At 54.1% G+C, this 15,739-nt stretch overlaps 2 protein-coding genes across 6 annotated transcripts in view; one reads left to right on the top strand and one right to left on the bottom strand.

Moving 5' to 3' along the window:
• STX8 (syntaxin 8) overlaps positions 1 to 6,140 on the top strand; it is a 78,848-nt gene extending 72,708 nt beyond the window's left edge. For 3 of the 5 annotated variants that reach the window (XM_085240405.1, XM_085240402.1, XM_010721235.4), the window contains one exon: positions 5,516 to 6,140. In XM_085240405.1, the coding sequence (XP_085096531.1) occupies positions 5,516 to 5,583 (68 nt within the window). In that variant the 3' untranslated portion in view covers positions 5,584 to 6,140. Of the gene's footprint in view, positions 1 to 1,774; positions 4,781 to 5,515 lie in introns of those variants that run through there. The other 2 variants (XM_085240404.1, XM_085240403.1) reach the window with 2 other exon arrangements.
• A 513-nt stretch (positions 6,141 to 6,653) lies between these two features.
• The window catches only part of NTN1 (netrin 1), a 50,431-nt gene continuing 41,345 nt past the window's right edge, over positions 6,654 to 15,739 (bottom strand). Inside the window, exons 3-6 of the mRNA XM_085240396.1 lie at positions 15,447 to 15,596; positions 14,825 to 14,878; positions 12,172 to 12,246; positions 6,654 to 9,580 (exon numbers count right to left, since the gene is read on the bottom strand). Coding sequence (XP_085096522.1) covers positions 9,252 to 9,580; positions 12,172 to 12,246; positions 14,825 to 14,878; positions 15,447 to 15,596 — 608 coding nt within the window. The 3' untranslated portion in view covers positions 6,654 to 9,251. The remainder of the gene's footprint in view (positions 9,581 to 12,171; positions 12,247 to 14,824; positions 14,879 to 15,446; positions 15,597 to 15,739) is intronic.

The raw sequence follows: 15,739 nt of genomic DNA, 5'->3' as shown, positions 1-15,739 counted from the left end.
GGCACCCAAGGTCCTTCCAACCCAACCCAAACAGCCCTGCAACTCAACCATTTTATGATTCCCTGCTGGTTTTTGCACAGCATATGCCGGAAAGGAAGAGTTCAGGTGCCACCTGTGTATTGGTTGGACTCACTTGAGTGAGCCTGGTCTAAAGGCAGGGATTTGTAGGATCCCACCCAGGCTTGTTTTGTTTCCTTTCTTCTGGGAAGGCTTAGTGCATGCTGCTGGTTTTCAGACTTTCACAAGTCCCGTTCCAAACTGTAACACAGTTGCTCAGAAATGCAGCCCAGTTCTTGACTGATCTTGTTTCTTGGCATTGCTTATGTAAGGGAAAGGATGCTAGAGAGCTTGGAGAAGGGAAAGTTGGAAAGTGTGCGTGCTTATTTAATTTTAAGAAAAAGGAAGAAAAATAAGCTACATGCAAAAAAATCCAGTAACCGTGTCTGCCGATGACCTTTGGGTTTGGAAATAGTTTGATAATAGCAGTGTGAGGACAGGCAAGGAAAGTCTGTGAAGTCACTTGAGCAAGAGCAAAAGGAAAAAACATGAGCACGTTTCCAGCTTCGTGCATGCTGGGGTCTGGGTGATGTCCTGCACTGGGCTGGCTGTGTGCAGCCTGTGCTTCCCTTGCACACATCACCAAAAGCATCAGGCAGAGCTCGTGGGAGCCGCCAGGTTTGACTGGAAGTAAAATAGACAGTATCAGGGAAAGCACCAGTTAGAGGCTCCTGCATGGAACGGTGGGCTTAAATTGTTGGTGTTTGCTGGGCATGGGTGCGAAGCCCTGCACAAACAGGGGAACTTTCAGCTTTTCCCTCTGTGAATTTGTGTCCAGTCTTTGTGCAGTGAGGACTGCAGTAAGTGGTTTTATTAGCAAGTCATCAGAAGAGTTTGCAGAAGGCGTTGCTTAGATATGTGTGTGAGCTGTTTCAGTACTCTTGGACTCAGTAATGCTGCATCAAATGCACGCGGAGCTGTCTATCCCAGTAGCCCTGTGTGATAGCTATGGTTCACCCAGCTCCCTAGAAGGACAGGTTATCACAGTCCTGCTCTTGCTGTGCCCTCGACCTCTCTTCAAACCCAAACAGATGTCACACCTCTCTCTGAGCTGCAGTTCTGCACGTGGAAGGGAAATTGTCTCAGTAGTCCTCACCTCCACCAGAAACCTTCCTGAGCCTTGCCTGCTTTCGTCTGCGTCTCCCCTTGGCACAGGAGCTGGATGAACTGTATCTTAAGGAGATGTAGAGGTATCACCGTGTTTGCATTTACGTGGCACCTTGAGCTTTGGATTGCGGCCATCAAGGAGTGCCAGAAGCACAGATTCCCTTGGTGCAGAGTGAGCAGTGGCTGTGCTGGAGATGTGAGCAGTGGTGGGAGCCCACGGGTGGGAGGGCTGCGCTCAGCTCCGCCGCTCCTCCGGCCGCGGCAGTTCATTTGAGGTTGGGTTTTTACAAAATACACATCGCTTTCTTGAAAGAATATGGGATTTCACTGCAGGTGCTCTTGGAAGTAGTTCAATGTGCTATCTGGCATGCGTTTGTAATTTGAAAAATAGATTAGAAGAGAAGCAAATTGAGGTCTAACAATAATGGATTAAGGGAAACGCTTATCTCACTTCCTGCCGTTCTGTTGGGCTGTGCGTGTGGTTTGGGACCCAAACACTGGGAATCATTTGATCACTGAAGCAATAAAAGTTTTGGATTTAAACCCAGTTTGCCTCTCTCTTGGAGCTGGCTTTGCCATTTGTTTTTATCTCGCTCTTGTTTGCCAGCAGGTGCTGCTGTCAGTGCTGGGAGGTGCATTGTGACCCAATGGAAGGCTCGTGCTAACAGCATCACACTGCAGAGAGAGGAGAACGGCAGCAAAATGCAGCTTTTCATAGCATAGAATAGCAGAGTCAGCGAGGTTGGAAATGACCTTTAAGATCACCCCAACCCAGCCCACCGTGCCCAGCGACCACATCCTCCAGTGCCACATCTCCTCTGTTTCAGGACAGCCCCAGGAACGGTGATCCCACCACCTCCATGGGCAGCTGTGTCACTGCATCACCACTCTTTGGGAGAAGAACGTTTTCCAAATATCCAGCCTGAACCTCCCCTGAAGGGGATATGTGAACCAACGTGGCCCGAGGAGTTACCACCTGGAGCAACGCCTGTGCATTTGGTTCTGTTCCCACATTTCACCTAGCGTTGCGTGGGTAACTCCCAGAGCAGAATAACTCCCCAGCTTTTCGTCCTACACAGGAATGACCTAGCTCTGTCTCTTTTCCAAACAAGGAATTAATAATGCAATAGTTGTTGTTTCCAAAGAGCTTAGCTTTCATGAGCAGTGTCTCCTTTTTTCCCTCAGACCCAATGAAACACATGGGCGTTGGAGCCTTTAATAACCCTTCTCGGAGCCTGGTCTTGATTTGTGTGAGTGCTGCCAATGATTTCCATGTCAGAGCTGAGAAGTACGAGCGCAGTGTTGAATTTCTGGGCTGACCAAGGGAGGTCAGAAGCAATAATGCTGGACTCCCCGGTGGACAGGCGTGGGACAGCACACAGCCACGGCGCTTTGCACAGCCCCAGCACAGGTTTGGCTGTCACAGAGCTAATAAAGAGCGGGGCCTCCAGGGAGATGGCTTCGGTGATGCAGGTGTAGGGATCGGGGAGTGTATTTACATACAAGCCGGCTTAATAGCGTGGGATTTGTGCTAAAGTGGTTCTTAATGCAACACAAATTGCGTGCCCTGTCTCACTTGAAGGCAGGAGGATGTTAGGGGGAGAGGTTTTATAGCTTTTGGGGGAGAAAGTGGCTTCTTTTAGGGAAGGCGAAGGGCAGCAGGACGGCTGTGCTGGGTGCTTGCTGTGCTGGATGAGCACGTTAGGGGCAGGAGTGGGGCTGTGCTGCCCTGACAGGTTGGGGCCAGGAATTGGGCAGCAAATTAACTCACTGAAAAAGTAGATAAAGGTGTTGGCTTTTGTTGTTTTGTTTTTTTTAACACTGTGAGGTTAAGATGTCCATAAAGAAAGCAGCCCAGCCTCTGGTTGCAGCTCCATCCTCTCCCTGCTTCCCTCCCGCCCCATAAAACAGCCATTATGTGTTTATAAGTTAGCGCTCCGTGTCTGGTATAAAAGAAGACTTGTTCATAAACTTCTGGAGAGACAGTTCGGTGGGAATATAACTTTCTTGGCACAAAACAAGCGGCTTTTTCCAGATAATGTAATGCTATACCAGGCTTTTTAAAGTCCTAGCCTGCTATTTATTATTTTTACATTGTCTATAAAAGACACCAGTGCTGAGGATGGCACTGCACTGAATTGAACAGAATCACCCCAAGGAAGGAGAAGCTGTCCCTCTGCGTGTGCTCGTATTTACTTCTCCTATTTATCAGGCCTGTCCACTGCAGTGAGGACTGGAAGAGCTCATCGAGTCCAGAGCTCGGCTATCACATGCGAACTCACCCCGTGCTTGCTTTCATCAGTTCTGCTAGGATGCTGCAAAATTATTTTGGACCTTCTCCCCACTGCTTGCCAGTGCCACTGGGCTGCACCCAGAGAGCCCAGCACTGCTGCCCACACTGGGGTGCCCCGTCTCTGGAGGTGGGCGATGGATGGCCCTGGGCAGCCTGAGCTGGGGGTGCAGTCAGTCGGGTGCCTTCCAACCCAACCATTGCGGGGTTCCATCAACCCCCATGGAACCATGGGGTTCAATCTCAGTGGCTGTGGTACTGTAGGACAGTGCTCATGGGAAATCAACGGGCTGATAGAGGTGGACCAGAGATCCTTTGACACATATTCAGGAGGGAGTTGTCAAAACAAGATGTATTTATGACAGAGTTCCTGCCTGCCTTTTCAAAAGGCACTTGAGTCCCGGCCAGATCCTGAACACGCTCGGATTCCCAGGAGTTACACTGAGCACAATGATGGATATTTCACAGTAAATGCTGCCTTGTCACAAAGCTGGCATGAGCAGCAGTGGGCTGTGAAGGCATCAGCATCAGCTGTGTGCTGAGGAGCAGAAATCAGAGCTGGGCTCCAGCCGTGGTTGGCACTAACACCAAAGGGCACCGGGAGGGAGCTCAGCATACCCAGAGCTCACACCTCCTGCCCTGGGCTCTGAGTGCCACCCGATTGCTGCACGTTGCACTGACCCACCCCATCCCCTCTATCTCCTATGGGAGCAAATCCTCATGCACTGCTTTTGGGGACGGGGCAGCGGCTCTGGGTTTTAATAACCATCTCTTTCCAAGAGTAAATGCAGAATGTTTCCTTCTGCTGCCCCGCATGCTCTGCAACTTCCCACTGGTGCCCATCAGCCTCAGTCTGTGCGTCCCCAACCTTCCCTGCTGCGCAGCGCTGCTGTGTTTACGTGCACTTCTTCTTGGGAGCTGTGAAGGAATAATTACGCCCCATTAACTCGGTATTGTTAATAGCTCACACCTACAGAACGTGTTCCAAGAAACTGATCTCGCTCGTCTCTTAATTGCTGAAGTCCATAAACTCCACTGCACTGAAACCGTGCAAAGGATTTGCACCCTCTAAACTGCCTCCCCCCTGTGCAGAGCGCAGATGTGCACACAGAGGCACCTCGCGTGGTGCTGAGCATTGTGAGCACAGCCTGGGGGGCAAAGCAGGTCCGGATTGGGCTGAGCAGAGCGGGAGGAGCAGTGCTGGAAAAACACGTCGGGCCTGGCGCTGAGATGGTTCCTGCACAGAAAACATGACACTATTGACAAAGAGCTGTCTCTAATATCCTTTTCCAGCTTGGAAAGAGGAGTTTATTTTAATACATCCTTTTTTAATTGCCATGAGCTGGACTTGTAAATATTCTAAGTGGTTGAGTAATCGTCATCTGCTCACGGACTGAGAGTGGGGACGTTTTTTTTCCGCTCTTGGAGCCCCAGTGTGTTCCCACAGCTCTGCTGGGAGTGCTGCGGGCAGACACCGACCCGGAGCCCACTGCTGGAGGGCCCTGTGTGGGGCTGTGTGCACAGCCCGGCCCCCCAAGGCAGTGCTTCTGCCCATCCGTGGGCTCGGGGATGTGGGGCAGTGGCTGCACCGTGGCGCAGAGCTCTGCCGTGCCCACCAGCATTGCCCCACGTTCATTTTCCAAAGGCAGGTACAGCGCTGGGAGCTGCGCTCACACTCTGCAGAGTCCTCTGGAAGTGGGAGTAGTTTGCGTTGGAAACAATTTCCTGATGCAATTTGGGTTTCCTCCCCAATAATCCTTTCCCCCGGCGGGACGGTACAGAGGGATTCCAGAGCAGCCCTCGCAATGAGCTGAACGTATCCCCTGTAATCTTTGTGAGGCAGATGTCAGAGCAGGAAGATACTCCGCAGGCACAGCTAAAAAATTAATTTGGGGGGTCAGCGAGAGAAGAGCAACGTGACTCGGGGGCTCACAGTGCTGCGGGAATGGAGATGTGCCTGGGGGGCAGCGGGGTGCTGGGGGGGAGGGAGATCTAATTTGCAAAAGACCAATTGTAAAAGATGAAGGCAGCAACCTTACCGCCTCGTCTCATCTCTTCTAGGAATGCTGGTGGTGATCGTGCTGCTGCTGATTGCCATCGCTGTGGTCGCTGTCTGGCCGACGAAGTAGGGGGGGCCCGACGGAGCTGCAGCTGAGCTCCGCAGAGAGCCCTGTGCTGCACAGAGCCCTGCTGTGCTTCCGATGAGCCCCGCAGCGTCAGCATGAAGCCGTGTCCAGCAGACGTCGTCCCTCCGCTCGGCGCACGGCTGAGGACTCTCTCCCTGCCTGGATTTCACGCGGTGGGAGGACGCAGCCGTGCAGTGGGTGCACGTCCCAGAGCAGCTCCACCACAAGAGCTGACGATGTGCTCCCTGCCTGCCCGCTGCTGCTGGGTACAGGGGGCCCCTGGGTGCACAGTGTGCTTAAAGCACACCCGCCCTGTTCTGCCGTGCCCTGGGACGTGTGCTGGTGTCCGTGCTCCCATCCTGGGGCTGAGATCTGCCTCCTCCTTTTACAATTTTAAACTGAAGGGAAGGATGACTTACTAAAACGATCGAAAAGCGATACTGAACACTCATTCGTGGCCAAAAAAAAAAAAAATTGTTATTTTGTTATCTTTGCCAATTTGATTTCTGACTTGGTAGAGCAAGCAATAACTACAGAATAAAAGCTGGTCTGTTTCTATACGACTCGTCTGCCTGCTGTCGGAGCGCTTGCCATCACTCCATGGCACACAGCACCCAGGAGCTGACTTTGGGGAGGGGCTCTGCTGCCTCCCAGAGGGACCCCCAGATTTACCTTCTGGTGACATCTGACGTCTCGTTGCTGTGGCCATGGGGCCCAGGAGCCCATTTGCCATTTCACACCGCACTGAGAGCTCAGGATGGGGGGGGGAAGGACCTCACTGAACCATTTGTCCCCGCAGTAAAGATCTGAGATTTCTGCCCTCCGTGATGTTTTGGAATGAATAAATCAATGGAGCCACCGAGAGCATGGGTCACACGGCTGACCCCAGAGCTGTCTGCAGCACCGTTTGCAGCACCGTTTGCTTGGGTTTTTTTTTTCCTCTAGGGCTGAAATCCCCCCTCCTGCAGGGATGGGAAGCATCGTGGGGCTCTGCCCCATCCCAGCTGTGGGTTGGCACCCAGAGGTGTCCCCATACCCTGGGGGTGGTGGGAAGCAGAGCTCCATGCACACCGTGACGGTTTACAAGAGTTTATTCGATGCGTTTCTGACTTTAGTTCTAGCAGTGGGTGCTGGACAGTTACAAGCTCCTTCAGGTTCAGTTACAGCCAATCTAACGAAACGAACCGAGAGGAAAAAATAAACCAAAAAACGGAACAAAAAAAAACCCCAAAAACCAACAGTAACTTGGCAAAACAATAAGAAAATCCACAACTTTTTTTTTTTTTCACGTGTCATTAAATATATTCATATATAATAACCATAATATATTAGTATGCATCGTAAAGAAACATTGCCCAAAGCCGTATGCAATGGTCGTAACTAAACAACATTTACAGTTCAAGATATTAACAGAAATAATCAAAACCATAAAAATGAACACAGGTTTGTGGCAGCTCCAGGACCGAGAGGAGGCGGCTGCGTGGGGACGGATGCGATGGAGGGGACGGAGTGATGGTGGTTTGGGCATTTGTGCTGCTCCTCGGCCCCATCCCAACCTCTGCTCACGTCCCCCTGGGTTGTCTCCATGTCACAGCGGGGTCCCAGCACTGTGGGATGGTGCCCCAAGGGATGCTGGGCTCATGGGATGAGCGTGCGATTGACACGTGGCGGTGACACGGCGCAGCTCTGACTGTGGAGGTGATGTTGGGGGTGAAGATTTGCCTCGCTGGGTGACGGCTGCGGGTTCCCCTGGGTGATCCTGGGGCTGTGGGGGCTGTGGGGAAGGGCTGCACCCATGGACACCCAATGCTGGGACGTCCCAAGAGATGGACACCAGTGGCAGCAGTGGCACCGTTTGCACCAAAGGCACCAAAAGCATGAATTGTACCAGTGGCACCAGTAGCACCAGTTGCACCAGCTGCGTCAAAGTCACTGAGAGGAGCAGTTGTACCAGTGGCCCCAGTGACAACTGGTTGCACCAAGGTCACCAAAAGTCACCAAGGTCACCGAGGGCACCAGTTGTACCAGTGACACCAGTGGCACAAATGGCACCAGTGGCACCAGTTGCACCAGCTGCATCAAAGTCACCGAGAGGAGCAGTTGTACCAGTGGCACCAGTGACAACCGGTTGCACCAAGGTCACCAAAAGTCACCAAGGTCACCGAGGGCACCAGTTGTACCAGTGACACCAGTGGCACCAGCTGCTCCTCTAGTCATGCTTACAGGGCCATGGATGGGGCTGGAACCCCAGGGGCACCAAGCCCTGGTGGCTGTATGGGAGCTGTCTGGTGGTGGAGCAGAGCTGGGAGCACTGGGGCTGTGCTGGGAGCTGGGGAAGGCTCTCGGGGGCACAGGGCACGCACTGTGAGCATCCCCACATCCCCTGTGCTCACCTTCCTGCTGTGCAGGGCAGGAAGGGACATGGGGACGGATTCTTGGTGGCCGCAGTTCCCTTGGATGCACGGCTGCTGGCTCATGTTGTGCTCTGCAGTGGGGGAATCCAGCTCTGTGCTGGGCGAGGGGATGAGTAGAGCCAGGTTTGGGGGCTGCTTTTCCCCCAGACCCCTTCCTATGGGACTGGGGGTTCTGCAGAGCTCCCTCCCTCCCTTCCTTCCTCCCTCCATGGCGGCTGCTGCCCTGGAGCCCTCTGCTTTGCACCTATTTACATGGCTGCCTCGCTTTATGGTGGTTTATGTCATTACATAAATATTGTCGATTGCTATAAAACAAGGCAAAAACCGCTGGAAAATGTCATAAAATGGATGTTTCCAAGTTTCCTGAAAGGAAAAAGAGCGGGGAGGTTTTGCTTTGCGTAGCGACTGAATGTTTGCTTCCCCCCCCAGGTATCACACTGCCCTCGCAGCCGTGGACTGGGGGACACCAGGAGCCCCTGCTGTGCCATGGGGCTGAGCATGGGGCTGAGCAGTGCCATGGCACCCGGCCTTCGTCTGGAGGCTGTTTGCTGTCCTGGGGCAATTCTTGAGGCAGCTATGGTTGGGTGTTTCCGTGGGATGGGAGTGCAGTGTGCACCTTGTCCTGCCCTTGCCCCACTGTGAGCACCACAGCGCTGAGGGGCTCGGGATGGCTGTGCCAGCTCCGTACTGGGCTGCTGCTGTAAGTTGGGGTCCGTGTTCTGAGGAGGGCTCCTCCAGCATCGCTCCTGGCTGCCTTGGTGTGGGTGCAGCGATGGCAGTTTGGTGATGGTTTGGTGGCAGGGGTTGGTTCACTGTTGTCTCAGTACTGGTTTGGTGTCGTTTTGGTGCTGGTTCAGTGTTGTTTTGCTGTGGGTTTGATGTCAGGTATCAGTTTGGTGCCAGTTTGCTGTCAGCTCCAAGTCAGTTCTGAGCCACTCCGGTGCCATCAGTGTCGCTTCGGTGCAGGTTGGTGCCCAGCAGCAGCGCAGTGCTGGCTGTCCTTTCAGTGTCGGCTCAGTGCCACCCAGCTGTCCTTTTGGTGCCATCTCGGTGCCCCTGGGTATCCCTGTCCCCCTCCCCCACCAGTGCTCACACCCCCTCTCCGCCCGACGCTTTTATCACCACATCTGCAGTCCCATCGTTGGGTTTCATGTTTTTTTTTTTTAACCATTTCATCCCTCAATACAAGACGCCGTGAGCCCCCCATGCCCACCCCCCGCCCGCACCCAGCAGCGCTCAGTCCACCACCGTTCCTCCCTACGCCTTCCTACATTTCCCCTTCTTCTCCCGCTGCTGGAACTTCCGCAGCCGCCGTGCCCACGTGTCCCGCCATTGGATCACCAGGCTGCTCTTGTCCGCGATGATGCCGCTCTGGTCTGGAGAGTCCTCGGTGCTGCCCAGCAGGAGGTACTTCTTCATGGGTTTCACCTTGGGGCACTTGCAGGCGATGTCCTTGGCGTGCACCCACAGGGTCTGATCCCCACGCCGCAGCCGGTTGCTGCCCTGTTTGTAGACGGAGATGATGTTGACGGTGAACTTCCACCAGTCGGCATTTTTTTCCGCTTTCAGGATGTGGATCTGCACAGCTGGAAAAGAAGGAGGGAGAGGAGAAAGGCTGTTACGTGTGGGCTGCAGAGAGGAGAGCAAGCTCAGCCTCACCCCTCCACCCTGCACTGCACAGCTCTCCATTGCTCACCGCACATCTCTCCATCCTCCACTGCACACCCCCACCCCGCACTGCACACCCCTCCATCCCACATTGCACACTCCCCACGCTGAACTGCACACCTCTGCATTGCACACTGCACACCCCCTACCTTACACTGCAGCTCTCCATCCTGCACTGCACACCCCTCCATTGCACACTGCAGCTCTCCATCCTGCACTGCACACCCCTCCATTGCACACTGCACACCCTCACCCCACCCTGCAAAGTATCAGTACGTTTCCTGCCGAGCATGGCATGCACACCAGCTGCTTTCATTAAAAAAAAAAAAAAAAAAAAGAGAGAGAAGAAGAATTAAACAAACACCCAAAGCTCTGACCGTGTATTTCCCAGCCTGGTGTGAAGGTAACAAAATGTGAGCATCGGCCAACTTTTAGTTTTTGGAAACAAATCTTTCCAAAAGAGCTCAAACCTTTGACCTGCCCGGCTCCGCGCTGACAGCATGGAGAGAGTGAGTGGGAAGGAACCGGGAGGAGCTCTCAGGACACCCCATGCTGACCCACAGTGTGGGGAGAACTGTTGGGGATGGCTGTGTGCTGCCTCTGTCTGTGGGGTGGAGGGAGTGAAGCTGAGGGGCAAGTCGGCACTGCCACAGCTGTGATGAATTCCATATGCAGCCTCATTGCATCCCACATGGAGACCCAGAGCATCCTATGCTCAGCCCCATTGCATCCATATGCAGCCCCAGTCCATCCCATACTCAACCCCACTGCAGCCCATAAGCATCCCCTCTGCATCCCATGCTCAGCCCCCACTGCATCTCATGCTCAGCCCTATTGCATCCCACGTGCAGACCAACAGCATCCCATGTCAGCCCCACTGCATCCTGTGCTCATCCCCACTGTATCCCACACTCAGCCCCACTGCATCCCGCATGGAGATCCACTGCATTCCATTTGCATCCCCACTCTATCTCATATGCAGCCCCACAGAATCCCATGCTCAACCCCCCAGCTCCCCATGCTCAGCCCCACTGCGTCCCGCACACAGAGGATATAGGGCAGAGCCTTTGGGACCGCAGTGATGACACTCTGGAAATGGAAAGCACTGCATCCTCCCCCGCTGGAGCAAAATGTTCATATGGGATTTTTTTTTTTTTTTCCCTTTTTATTATTATTTTTTTAAAAACGTATTTGGCAAAGGCACTGAGCTTTGCCTCTCTGGCCGCCAGTTTCCTACTGCCTCAATATCGGGGATTTACAGCCCTTAATCCTGGTGGGGCACGGGGCCATCCAGCCCCACACCTCTGCTGGGGCTCTCCCTGCAGTGCCGCAGTGGGGCAGTGGGCACAGCACTATAGGACCCCCCTGCCTCCTCCCCCCGCCCGCCCCATCACTGCTGTACTGCAAATATTTGCACTGAACCCATCTTGTGGGAAAGAGCCCAATTTATCAAAAGAAAAAACCACCGCAACAGTACCCAAAGCAGAGAGATAGGGGAAGTGAATCGGGGACAACATCCCCTTTCAGCCTGTGAATGGGGCGGCCAGCTCAAAGGCCCCATTGAGGAGTGTGGGGTGATAGCAGCCAGTGGAGCCCGCGGGAGCAGGAGCTCCGTTCAGCTAATTAGGGCCTTTTAGGACATTCAGTGTAGCCGTGCCATGGAACGATGAGGAAAAGAGTCTCCTAATTGGCATCCCACTGCGGTGTCACTCAGAGGGGCTGCATTATCCCCCGTGCAACTTTTCAGCCCTTTCTTTGCTCCCAGCTCTGCGGGAAGTTCAAGCTCTCCCAGCACTGAGCCGCCCCATTGCCGGTCCCACAGCGTTGCTCTTCCCCTATCCCAAAGCATTGCTGTCCCAGAGCAGTGCTGATCCCAAAGCATTCCTCATCCCAAAGCACTGCAGTGTTGCTTATCCCAAAGTACTGCTTACTCTGCAGCATCGCTTATCCCTTGGCATTGCCTACCCCACAGCAGCACTCATTCCACAGCATCATCTACCCTGCAGCATTGCCTATCCCATCCCACAGCATCACTTATCCCACAGCCTCTCTTATTCCTCAGTATCACTTCTCCCGTAGCATCTCTTCTCCCATAGCTTCTCTTATCCTATAACATCACTTATCCCACAGCGTCTCTTATCCCATAACATCTCTTATTCCATAATATCTTATATCACAGAGCATCACTTCTCCCACAGCATCACTTCTCCCATAGCATCTCATATCCCAAATCATCTCTTATCCCATTGCATCTCTTATCCCATAGCATCTCTTATCCCACAACATCACTTATTCCATGCCATCTCTTAACCCATAGCATCTCTTATGCCATAATGTCTCTTATTCCATAACATCTTATATCCCACAGCATCACTTACCCGTAACATCTCTTGTCCCATAACATCTGTTATCCCATAACACCTCATCCCACAGCACTGCCTGCCCTGCAGCACTGTCTGCCCCTCACCCTACAGCACAGCACTGCTGGGTTTGGGGTGGCTGCACTCACCATAGTCCTTCTTGCAGTACTTCTTCATGTTAATCTTCAGCTTCCCCTTGGAGGCTTTGCAATACGAGTCACAGTCTGTGGGGCAGAGGGGGGGGGGAGGGGAAGGAAAACACCATTAATGATCCAGAACATGAGGAGAAGCTGTGGGGGGATGTACCCAGACACCCCTCTGGGGTCGAGGGCTGTCAGCAGTTCTGTCTCTCCTAGGGCACAGAGACCCCTCCCACAGTGCCCCCACAGCCCTGTTCTCACCCCACAGAGCCCCATTATCACCCTGACCCCATGGGGTCAGCCCAGCAGTGGGGTTGGGGAGGAAACTGGTGGTCCATGGAGGTGAGCAGAGTCGGAGGTGGGAGCTGCAAAGCTGTATTCCACTCGGTTTTGTAAATACACTTCATTTTTGGTTGCAGAGCTGGAGCTGAGAGTGTGAGGCTGAACGCTGCAGGGAAGCACAGTGCAGGGCTGAACCCTACAACAATGGGGCTGGATGGATGTGGGATGGATGTAGGATGTATATGGAATGGATATAGGATGGATGCAGGATGGATGTGGGATGGATGTAAGTTGGATATGGGTTGGATGTAGGATGGACGTGGGATGGATGTGGGATGGATGTAGGTTGGATATGGGTTGGATGTAGGATGGATGTGGGATGGATGTGGGATGGATGTAGGCTGGATATGGGATGGAAGTAGGATAGATATAGGTTGAATACGGGATGGATGCGGGATGAATGTAGGTTGGATATGGGATGGATGTAGATTGGATGTGGGATGGATATTGAATGTCTGCAGGTTGGAAATGGGATGGTTGTGGGATGCAGGCAATGGGCTCGGGGCTGCAAATTGCAGTGCTCGCAGTTTCTAAAGGGTAACTAATACTCCACCAAAGCCACATGTCAGGAACGGAAATGAATGGCCCTCAATCCTGACATGACAGAGCAATTACAGCCTCATTTCTTGGCTGGGGTGTGTAACTCAAACTGCAGGTTTGAGGCTTCGAACCCCCATGGGATTTGCGTTTCTAATCCTGATTTATACAGCTGAATTCCCATTGATTTCCCCCAGGTTGGGCCCTAAATGCCGCTGTGGGCTGACAGCCAGCGTGGGGGTGCCAAAGCTCACAGAGCACCCCCTGCACCACACCCAGCCCCACAGCCCCAGGCAGGATCCTCACCCCATAGCCTCCTCCCAAAGCGCCGTGCCTGGGATGCCCCAGAACCTCCTTATGGCTGTGCCATGGGGCCATCCGCCCCACGCGAGGGGCAGCAGGACGCGCTGCCATGCAGGAGAACTGCCCGAACCTCTCCCTTGGAACAAGGAGTGCGAACAAGCCCGCGGAAACCTCCTTTATTCTGGCTGAGCAAGATTGATTGGAAAACAAATTGGCGCAAATAAAGCATGTAATTAGATTAAAGCCTCTCGCCCGCAGCGCTGGGATGGAAAGCAGGGACGGGCGCTCGGCAGCTTTGGCCGCCCTGTAACATCCCAACCTGACAACGGCTCCCCAGCCGAGCGGTGCTGTGTGGGACAGTGTCACCACGTCACCATGTCACCATGTCACCATGCCATCATGTCACCGTGTCACTGTCACCAGGAGGGACAGAGTGGGCTCCCCGCTCCAAGGCAGAGTTGCAATGGGGAACCAGTGCTGTGCTTCAACAAGGGGACACAGCCAGGAACACCTCGGGAATGGGAAGAGGAACTGTTCATTTCACTTCAGAATAATAATAATAATAATAATAACAGTAGTAATAATAAGAAATTGATCTGACACTGGACCTGCAGCTCCCACCCTGGAGCTGGTGGACACCCCCTCCTCATTCGGAGTGCTGCAGACCCAGAAGGAACCACACCGATCCCATCACCTGGTTCCATTTAAACCCTCCTGCTGAAATCATCCACCTCCGGTAATCAGTCCCACTCCGATTTGGGTTAGGGCAGATCAGACAGCAATGACTGGCAGCTCTGTAAGCCTTTTTCTCCCATTAGGAAGAAGCAGAACCAGGCAGGGCCCCCAGAAGTTCAATGCTTCCACCCCTGCTCTGGCTCCATGCTCGGTTAGGGGGGTTGGGTTGGTCCCCTCGCTGGGATGTGGGGCAGCAGGGGGTCCCTCTGGGGAACAATAGGCATGGAGGGGACCACTGTACTGCTGGTGCAGGGACATAGGAGGGAATGCGAGGTACCAATGGGGCAGCCCTGTGTGACCAGCATCCCACCCCATGGCCTCACAGAGCTGTTACACTGGGGCACAGCTGTGGCCGCATTGCTTGACACAGGGAGCACACAGATCTAGACAAATAGAGGCAATGCTCAATAGAGGCAATAAGCAGCACTTGGGTTTTCCTCTAATGGGGGACTGTTGGTTCTCCAGTCCTCTGACTCGAGAAAACTCAGCTACAACCACCAAACAACCACTAAACACCCCATGTAAAGCTTTCCTACTTGGGATAACCCCTGAGCACTGCCAGCTCGGCCACATCACCCCATGTGCTCCCATAAGTCCTGCCTGGATTAGAGAACTCAGACGCTGGGGGCACAGAAGTTATCCACGTCTCTTAAGTCGGTGCAGTAATTCGGTGCACTTTTCACGTCAAGGAAAGAGAAGGTGTCTGTTGTCGTGGCACTGAGGAGCTGGGGAGGGGGACACGTACCTGCGGGCTCCTCCGTGCTGCTGGCGGCTGTGGGGGGCGGCGCAGCGGGGATCTCTGCAGGACAAGAGGGGACAGAGGAGGCAGGGTTAGGCCCGGTGCTGAGCAGCTGTGCCCTCCCCACCCCCCAGCGTCGCTCCTGACAGCTTTTGAGCATTTGGGACGTGGCACTTTTGGAGCATCCCTAAGATCGCTGCTGGGGGCGGTGGTGGAGGGGAGGTGAGCTCATGGCTGTGCTGAAATGCTGCGTCTGCCTTTGTTTAGCGCTTTGTGTCCCCAGGGGGTGACGCAAGGGGAATTTACCCTCTGGTTCACCACAGCCTCGGGCTCTGGGGGAGGACAGCCCTTTGCTCACAGTGTCTGCGGGGCATAGCGCGGCACTGAGGGAGACCAGCATTCGGCCTGGGCTCTTGCCACCCCGCTGCGGCACAGGGAGGGATGAGTGTCCAAAAACCACCCCAGAATATGAAGAAAGGGTGTCTGCCCCATAACTTGGCGGTGAGATCCGACGCAGGCTTTTGGCCAATGCACCCTATGGCACGAGCTGCAGCTGCCCAGCCCTGGCTGCCGGCACATCGGGGTGAGCAGCAGCCAGGTGTGCTCGGGGTCCCCTCGGTGCACCTACTTATGCAGGGCGCGATGGGCGAGCGGCTCTGCTGGTAGCCCTTGGCGCAGCGGTTGCAGGTGATGCCGGTGACGCCGTCCTTGCAGGGGCACTGCCCCGTGGTCTGGTTGCAGGTTTGGCCAGCGGCGCCCACGGGATGGCAATCGCACTCTGGGGGGGGAACACAAGAGGAGGTGAGGGGATCGTTAGCAAAAATGCACACGGGGGGGGTTAGCAGGGCTGCACAGGCAGCAGGGTGGTGGTAGAGCGCGCGAGCAGAGCAGCAGCACAGCAGTTAATGCAAAAATGAGCAA

This window comes from Meleagris gallopavo, chromosome 20, assembly GCF_905368555.1.
Source record: "Meleagris gallopavo chromosome 20, MGAL_WU_HG_1.1, whole genome shotgun sequence".
In the NCBI taxonomy this organism is placed as follows: Eukaryota; Metazoa; Chordata; class Aves; order Galliformes; family Phasianidae; genus Meleagris; species Meleagris gallopavo.
The sequence above is the reverse complement of the archived record's forward strand: the minus strand, read 5'-3'. Positions and strand labels throughout refer to the sequence as shown.